Consider the following 8,029-nt stretch of genomic DNA (forward strand, 5'->3'; position numbering starts at 1 on the left):
AGCTCAAGACAAAGCTGACAATGGTAGGAACAGTACAAAAAAAAAAAAAACAAGCCAGAGCTCCCACCTCAGCTTTTGACTACACAGAACAGACCAATAGATTCTGCTAAGTTTGTGTTCATGGCCAACACATCCCTAGTCTCCTAAGTGCCAAAGAAAGGCAAAAATGTGTCCAGGAACATCAAAAAAACAATTAATAATGGATTACAATGCCACAAAAGGAGGGGTGGATAATTTAAACAAGCTGGTGCATGGCTCCAGCTGTAAAATAACCCTACACTGGCCACTTGTGACATTCTTCAACATTTTGGCATACAACGCATTTGTCATCTGGAGCAGAGGGAAGCTCCAGAAGAGATGGCTCTTTCTCAAGGAGCTGGGTAAGACCTTAAATCCAGAGGCAAGATATCCCAAGGTCCCCAGGTTCTGTAGCCATCATGAGGATTCAGGAGGATGCTGGCACCAACAACTCCACTACCAGAAGAGTAAGTGATGTTGTAACTAACTATATGTTATAACTATAGCACTAAGAATCTGCGCTGCGGTGTGTGTGGACACAAGGACAGGAAGACACAGTACAGATGCATCAAGTGCAAGAAATACATTTGCAACACACACACAGTAAAATTGTCCCTCTTGGTGTGCAGACCAGCTTTAATTACTTATGTTCAGTGGGGCTCATTTATCATTTCTGTAAAATACTGTATGTAAAATGTGTCCTTCCAATTTGTTCAGTTCAAAGCAATAAACATCAATAGTGATAAAAACCTTGTTTCACTTATATTTGTTCAAGATAAACATGATTTATTCCACCAATGTCTTGGTTATAGATTTTTGGTTTGCAAAAAAATCACAGAAAACAAATAGCGGTTTTATTGATAAATGTGATGTAGCAGAGGTAAATAACAATTATTAACCATGTATGCCGTCTATATTTTGTGTAATTGATTCAACATCTATTGTTATGGCTGTATTGTTTTAACCCAACAATGTTGTGAGTCCATCAGACCCACGGACATTGGGTGAATAACAAGAACACTACACAGGGGTTAATTGGGCTTTCGATTCTTTGTAATAACTGTTCTTCTGTCCACACCTGGGAGAGACTGGAGAATTCTAAGCAATGGTTGTGTGCTTCCAATTCCACTGCAATATCAGGAAACAGACAATTGTGTTATCTGATGGGCTCCACCATAACTGGCAAGGAAACATTCTATAATCTAGATGTCTGTAAGAGATGCCTATCACAAATGTGGCTCAGCAAACCAAACAATCTGCATTCCAATTCTAGTGTACCATCATAATGAAGTTGCTTAACTCCAGCAATGAATGGTTGTGCTTTTGGGAACAGTATAATTTTCGCTGTTCGAAGGTTATTTTTTGAGACCAGGCATTAGAATGACCTTCCTTTTGGAGTCTCATTTCTCTACCTGGTTTGGGTAAATGATGTTGGTTGTTTCCATGCAGGCACCTGCCACTATTAGATGTAATTGGGAGCAGTGCCAGCACAGGTACCTGAAACAGTGAAGAAAAGATGGTCTTTCACAAAGTTAACATGGGGCATGTAGCTGTCCACAGGTATTCTTCAAATGTGTTTAAGGGTTATTAAAACTGTTCTTTGATCACTGAATTGGCGCTGAACATACCTGTTCGGTTCTCTGTGCGATGGTCCAACATCAACCAACAGGAAGGCTTGAATCAGCAATAGTTCCAGAAGATTGCTCCATTAGAGCTCACCCTGAAACAAGAAAATATAAATGAGTGTCCTGCCATTTCTTTGATTTTGTATTACAGAAAGTTGATAACCCAACCCGCCAGTTTCCCTTGAAAATAAGTCAATGGTCCGATGTGATTTTCTCGCTCCCATTCACTTCCCAGTTTGGTTGTTAGGACATGGCTGGTCTTCCGAGTTGTCTCCATTTGTGAGTTGGCATGCTTGTGACAAGATGAGCTGACTACACCACTTACTAAAAAAAGAAAATTAAATCCACGGTACACAAAAACAAAGACACCTTATGAATATTGCACCTTAGTAAAATAAACTAATTTGCCATACTTAAGTTGGAGAGAAAAAAAAAAAAAAAAAGTCTCCGGCAAAGGTGATCTCGTGATTCTGCACATTGTTGACAAGTTACATGTTGAACCATAACCTAGGTTTAGTGGCAAAGTCATCATTTATCAAGCGAAATATAACTCCTTGTTGCTGATATCAATTTGGTTGACGAAATATGACAATTTAAATTGAACGCCATTGTTTAATTTCATTTCCTGGTGCACCCAGTGGCTCGCACACCAACCATTTGAGCAGACTAATTTACGGGCATGAAATTAATTTCACAGACGAGAAACAAAAATGTTTGCTTTGCTTACCAGCTGTTGACACTATCAGTCGTGTTGAAAAGACTCTTGCGTTTGGTTGTTGGGGTCTTTCTTTGGTTAGGTCGTTGCAAGCCACCATTGTTTGGCTCTATGGTGAAGGAGCCATATCCAGAGAAAACTACACCGATGAAGAGTTTGGAAAGTGACATTTGCTTTGTCCTCAGACAACCGGTTGGTTGACTGAAAGTACAGGACTGTTAAGTGTAATCTACAAGCTTCAGTTACCTGCATCTCAACTGATCTCTAGTGGACAGAACTTGTAGATGTGCGCTGGGATATGGGTGTACATTCATGTCAGTTTCTGGTCTCTTTCTGAACATCCATTTGCGTTGCGAAAGTTCTTTGGTTAAAAACTTTATTAGTGTATGAAAGCCATATCCAAGACTATAGCAGGACATAACAGCACTAAATGTACAAAAAATAAACACTCATCACTTGGCAATGGTATCACATGGGCCGGGGAAATATAAAACAAGTAATTTTAACACTTAAAACAAAAAGAAATTGACAGGCTGAGGATAAACAGCTCAAAACCTAAGCTTGTCCATGGAATTTGACATCCCTAGTTTTTTCCCCTCACTATACAAGTAGTGAATGAGCAGGCATTGTGTAACGATCGCTCTGATGTCATATCCATCTCAGTATCTGCTGCGGGCAATTCCTCTATCGACTCTGCTGCCTCCGCGGCCACCACGGGGCGCCCCGCGACTTGAGCCACTGTATGCTTCACGGGGATAGCCTCTCTCGATTGGGGGTGCTGGCCCCCGCTCCTGCTTGCCCATTCGCTCACCACGGCTAGGAGGGTATGGTTCACTCCGACTGCTGGGGTAACTTTCACGACTGCCATAGCCATCCCGGGAACTGCTTCCATAGTCGTCATAGCGACTGCTTCCGCCACTGCCATTGTAGGATGGTTGGGGGCCCCTTGAGGGTGGGGCGCTGCGTGAGTTACCTGCAGGGTCAATGGGTCAGGTAATTGGCAAGTTTCACTTCACACACTTTGTTGAATTGTTATGAGCCAATCTTTTCCGTGAGTATTTCTTAATGACAATCAATAGCAACTACACGTTTAAATCTCCAATATGCTAGGGATCTGAACAAAAATTTACACTGAACATTTAGGTGCTTTGGCAGATTATTTATCCAAGCTTGGCAGAACATAAAATACGCAATGAAACCCCTTTCAGCATGCCATGTTTTGTTGAGTAGCTGTTTTTTTCCTTTTAGAATTCCAGTTGTTCGAGTTGCACATTGGTCACACGTTTTTTTTCAGTGAGGTCTTGGTGGTTTTGTGAGGGTCGTTTTACCCCCAAAAAACAGACTTGTGTGCATGACTCCTTGAGGGATTACTTTGCGACACTGTTGAACGAACAACGATTGGTCAAGAAGCTTTGTTGGGCGTTTCCATGGACTCGTGATGCGTATACGGTCACCACATCCCAGGGCCACATTGAGCAGGTTGCGAGACTAGAGCAACTTGTTGCCATTACACTTAAGTGGTCAATCTTACCGTAACCATCGTAGGGCTCTCGATAAGAGGCTGCACTAGGGCGCTCCATATAGCTTTTGGGTTCCCGGCCTCCACCATAACCATCACTGGTGAAAGAAATGGTGTAACATTACTTCACTTTGATGCCAACGGAAACCTACACAATCTTTAGACTCACAAGTCAACCATACCTGTAGCCCCTTGACATTGACCCATATTCTTCGCGGGAACTGGATTGGGGATAATCCCTTGGCGGATAGTCCCGTGGCGTTGGTGCGTAGTCCCGTGTATCCCTGGAACTCACATATTCCCGGCTAGAATAGCTGTCAAATGGGAAAACATGCCAGATGTGTAAATAAGCAATGTGAAATTTCTAAAGAAGTTTCATTCAGAATGTGGAACCAACCACAAATGGGTAGTGAGAGATTTTTTGCACGGGAACACCCACCTGTCCTTTGTGCTGTAATATTCATCTCTTGGTGATGGGTAATCATCCCTTCTGGACATTGAGTCCCTGCGGGGAGGGGGTGGGCCATAGGGGTCCCTGTCCCTAGACATGGAAGCTAAAGAAAACAAGATCCCATGTAATCATCATGTCTTTGTGGCACTACATGCTTAGTCAGTCCTCATAGTGATAAAGTCGAGAGGTCCTCACACGTACGTCTGCCCATCGGAGAAGGAGCATGTCTCTTGGGTGGGGGGCCTCCATTACGAATCGGAGGTCCCCTTTTCAGTGGTGGAGGGCCTCTGGACGAAATCCCTTTGAAAAAGGGTTCTACAATCCCTACGTTATCATAGTAGTCTTTCGGCAGACAAGAAATGCAAATATTAATGGCAAGCTCAGAACTTATACTTTGCATAAATGCCCAATACCACAACCCATGTGAGTACTTCTGTAAAGGTACCTCTGGATGGTGGACCCCTCATTGGTGCTCCTCTAGATCCTCTAGGACCTCTAGGGGGACCGCGGCCACGCATGGGGGGTGGGCCACGTCTGCCCGCTGACTCAAACTGAGGTTTTGTTGCTTGTTCAACCTTTATTGGCTTACCATCAAGTGACTGAGAAGTAAATAGATTCTAACGTTAAAATTATAAATGTATACAATCTACATAAGTTAGGGGTCATTTAAAAAATGTAAATAAAAAACAATGCAATTGTTTACCTTCCCATTCATCTCGCGCGCAGCATCCTTTGCATCTGCCGGACTCTCAAAGGTCACAAAAGCAAAACCTCTTGATTTGTTTGTTTCACGGTCTTTCATCAACAGAACTGGAAAGGAAAAATATCTACTTAGTGCTCACACAGGAACTGTACTAGGTTACAAAATATTAATCCGAACTGATACTCAGAACTTTTTAGGGGTATTGTGCGTTTCTTTCAAAACTATTGCTGATCAAAACAATTTGGTTATTAACTTACTTTCTCACACTTTGCTTAATCATAAGTTTATCCATTAAAGGAATCAAGACTGCAGCTTGGTACTGCTGAATCTGTCCACATACATAAGTATTAGCCATGCATGGGCAATCCATTTTAAATGATTGAGTTAACGCATTTATTTTTACCTTCTACTATTCTGCCATATTTGCTGAAGTACTTCTCAAGGGCCTTCTCGTTAGTTTCAGTGTCCAGGCCACCGATGAAGAGCTTCCCTGGTCGGTCAGCCTCTGCCATATTTGGGTCGGTTTAAGCTATTAAGAGAATAGTCGTTATTTCATGGAGACACCAGATCAACGTTTGAGAAAAACAAAATGAGCATGTTTGGACTAGGGCATATTTGATTAAACAACTTGTCCCGAACTCGGTTTCGAAACATGCAGCTAGCTAGCCATCCTGGCTAGCATAATATTAGATTCAAATATACGGTGGCTAACGTTAGTTGTTGGAAGTATGCCACGTTTACCAACAACAGCATTGTCCACTAGAATGGTACGTTTTAACAGCACAAAATGGCGTCAAAGGGGGAATGAATGACAAGCTAACTAGCATTTCCAAACATTTGTGGCTACTCCTTCCAGTTAAAATAGCTTCCAAACAAGTAAGCCACGTTACAAACTAGCTAGTTAGTTTACAATAAAATAACCACGTGGGGGCATTGTCAGTTCAAATGCATTATTAGTAAATTAACAAGAAAATAAAGAGGACGAAACTGTGGATTCATTCAACAAAGCTCAAAATGGCGACTGGTTGGCTAGCTGTTGGTCGATAAAACAAACGTGCGTGCATAAATGTATCGTTCAACGGATTTTTATAAAACATTAAAGTGTGTTGGCCGTTTAATATCTGTAAAACAGACAAGGCATTGTGCACAAATGTGAGCAGTGTCTAACCTACCTTTTAAAATTTCACGACACGCTCGAAGCCTCCTCCAGGAAAATACGAAACGACGAAGGTAAACGTATACTGATCACGTGGTATCACGCACCCGGAAGTAGTTGCCAACCTTTTCATTTGTTAAATTATTCTAAAATATTAAAAAATGTTCACAATCAAATTGGCACTTTTTACATACAAAAAACACTTGTTCTAATTACCAGACCGAGCAACTAGAAAAAATCACGAATAAATAATACAACATAAAATGAAACAAAGAAGTAAACAAAACAAAGACCAAGTTTTCTAATCAGGGATCATATTAAATTGTATTTGTCACATGCGCCGAATAGAACAGATGTGGAGGCTTTCTTAAGCCCTTACCAGCAATGCTTTAATACGTTTAAGAAAAAAAAGTGTTAAGTAAAAAATAGAAAATAAAAGGAAACAAATAATTAAACAGCAGCAGTCAAATAACAACAGCGAGGCTATATACAGGGGGCACCGGTATAGAGTCAATGTGCGTGGGCACCGGTTAGTTGAGGTAAGTGAGGTAATTATGTACATGTAGGTAGAGTTAAAGTGGCTATGCGTAGATTACAAACAGAGAGTAGCAGCAGCGTAAAATAGGGGTCTGGGTAGCCCTTTGATTAGCTGCTCAGGGGTCTTATGGCTTGGGGTTAGAGCTGTTAAGATGGCTTGGGGGTAGATCTGTTAAGAAGTCTCACTCTGGTACCGCTTGCCGTGCGGCAGCATCAGAATACAAAAGTTACTATAAAGACATAGGGCTTGTTTAGAATGGACTAAATTCAAAGACTTCATGTAACCTCATTTAAAAATACTACAAACTGAGGGGTAGATTTTAAGAAACAACATTTGTGTTTGAAATATGTTTCCATAATAATAAAATTATTGTAAATAAATGCATAATTTCTATCCTACATTAGGAAACCAAATCTGGCACTGTTATAAATTAAAGTGGGTTTAATAAGATTATTATATGTAAACCATATTGAAATGCATCCCAAAAGGTTTTAGTGAGTTGACATGTGAAGAAAACATGTTCTGATGTTTTTCGTGTGGCTCAGTTGGCATGTCGCTTGCCAAAATTCGCTTGCAACGCCAGAATTGTGGATTCGAGTCCCACGGGGGTCTACTACAGAGAAGAAGAAAAAAGTATGACATGTATGCGCTCACTACTGCAAGTCACTCTGGATAAGAGCGTCTGCTGAATGACGACAATGTAGAATAGCAGAGTTACAAAAAAAGACAGTGGTCAAGTTTAAATATGTGTCTTAAGAAATCATTACATGGGCAAATGTCATTCACTGTTTTGAGATTAACATAATTGATTTAGCTTTAGGTGATAAAGGAAAAGAAAGGTATCTGGTTCTTATTATTGTGAAATCTTGTCGTATATATTTCCGTTTCAAAGTTGAAGAGAAACACTCAGAAGTAAGAGTAGTTCTTAAGAATTTGCTATTGCATTTTATCTAAGAATTGACATCCATCTATAATTTGTGGAATTGCCTTAACTTCACCCCACTTCGATACAGTTCAGACCAGAAGTGATTTTCGTAGCAGGCTAGGATAGCATTTTCGATAACCTCCTAGCCCTTTTCCTAACGATAACAATTTTAAATGTCAACTTCAATGTGGTAATACCGCCCCAAGGACCCCAGATAGTAAGGATCCAGATGGTTTTGTGTTTTTCTTATGTACATGTCATGTTTTCCTAATGTAATGGGATATTCAGCATACTTTCTAAATAAGACATACAAATATAGAACATTGAAAGCATGGAAGAATAAGAATTTAGGTAGTTTGCTAAATTTCAAATTACATGA

General features: G+C 40.6%; 1 protein-coding gene across 7 annotated transcripts; it reads right to left on the reverse strand.

The window, feature by feature from the left end:
- Positions 1-622: 622 nt before the first annotated feature.
- Positions 623-6,352, reverse strand: LOC110488748 (RNA-binding motif protein, X chromosome). Of its 7 annotated transcripts, XR_002468478.2 has the most exons (10): positions 6,204-6,352; positions 5,435-5,560; positions 5,032-5,138; positions 4,774-4,927; positions 4,530-4,670; positions 4,317-4,431; positions 4,060-4,191; positions 3,890-3,975; positions 1,647-1,738; positions 623-1,515 (listed from the first exon to the last, which is right to left on the reverse strand). XR_002468478.2 is itself a non-coding variant. In XM_021561089.2 (9 exons), exons 2-9 carry the CDS (start codon positions 5,541-5,543, stop codon positions 3,018-3,020), a joined length of 1,137 nt encoding a protein of 378 aa, XP_021416764.1. In that variant the 5' UTR covers positions 5,544-5,560; positions 6,204-6,352; the 3' UTR covers positions 2,718-3,017. The 7 variants fall into 7 exon arrangements, 6 of the variants coding, with proteins under 6 accessions (XP_021416764.1, XP_021416763.1, XP_021416762.1 ...); XM_021561089.2 differs by lacking the exons at positions 623-1,515; positions 1,647-1,738 and adding an exon at positions 2,718-3,331 and having other exon boundaries at positions 4,524-4,643; XM_021561088.2 differs by lacking the exons at positions 623-1,515; positions 1,647-1,738 and adding an exon at positions 2,718-3,331.
- Between the last annotated feature and the right edge of the window lie 1,677 nt (positions 6,353-8,029).

This window comes from Oncorhynchus mykiss, chromosome 14, assembly GCF_013265735.2.
Source record: "Oncorhynchus mykiss isolate Arlee chromosome 14, USDA_OmykA_1.1, whole genome shotgun sequence".
In the NCBI taxonomy this organism is placed as follows: Eukaryota; Metazoa; Chordata; class Actinopteri; order Salmoniformes; family Salmonidae; genus Oncorhynchus; species Oncorhynchus mykiss.

Bases quoted from the DNA above. Each gene is read 5' to 3' on its own strand.
- LOC110488748 (XM_021561087.2), bottom strand. From the start codon at position 5,543: ATGGCAGAGGCTGACCGACCAGGGAAGCTCTTCATCGGTGGCCTGGAC. The intron at 4,671-4,773 runs GTACCTTTACAG...GTCTGCCGAAAG, and splicing joins GAGGGGTCCACCATCCAGAG to ACTACTATGATAACGTAGGG. The intron at 4,432-4,523 runs GTGAGGACCTCT...TGTTTTCTTTAG, and splicing joins TCCGATGGGCAGACGTACGT to CTTCCATGTCTAGGGACAGG.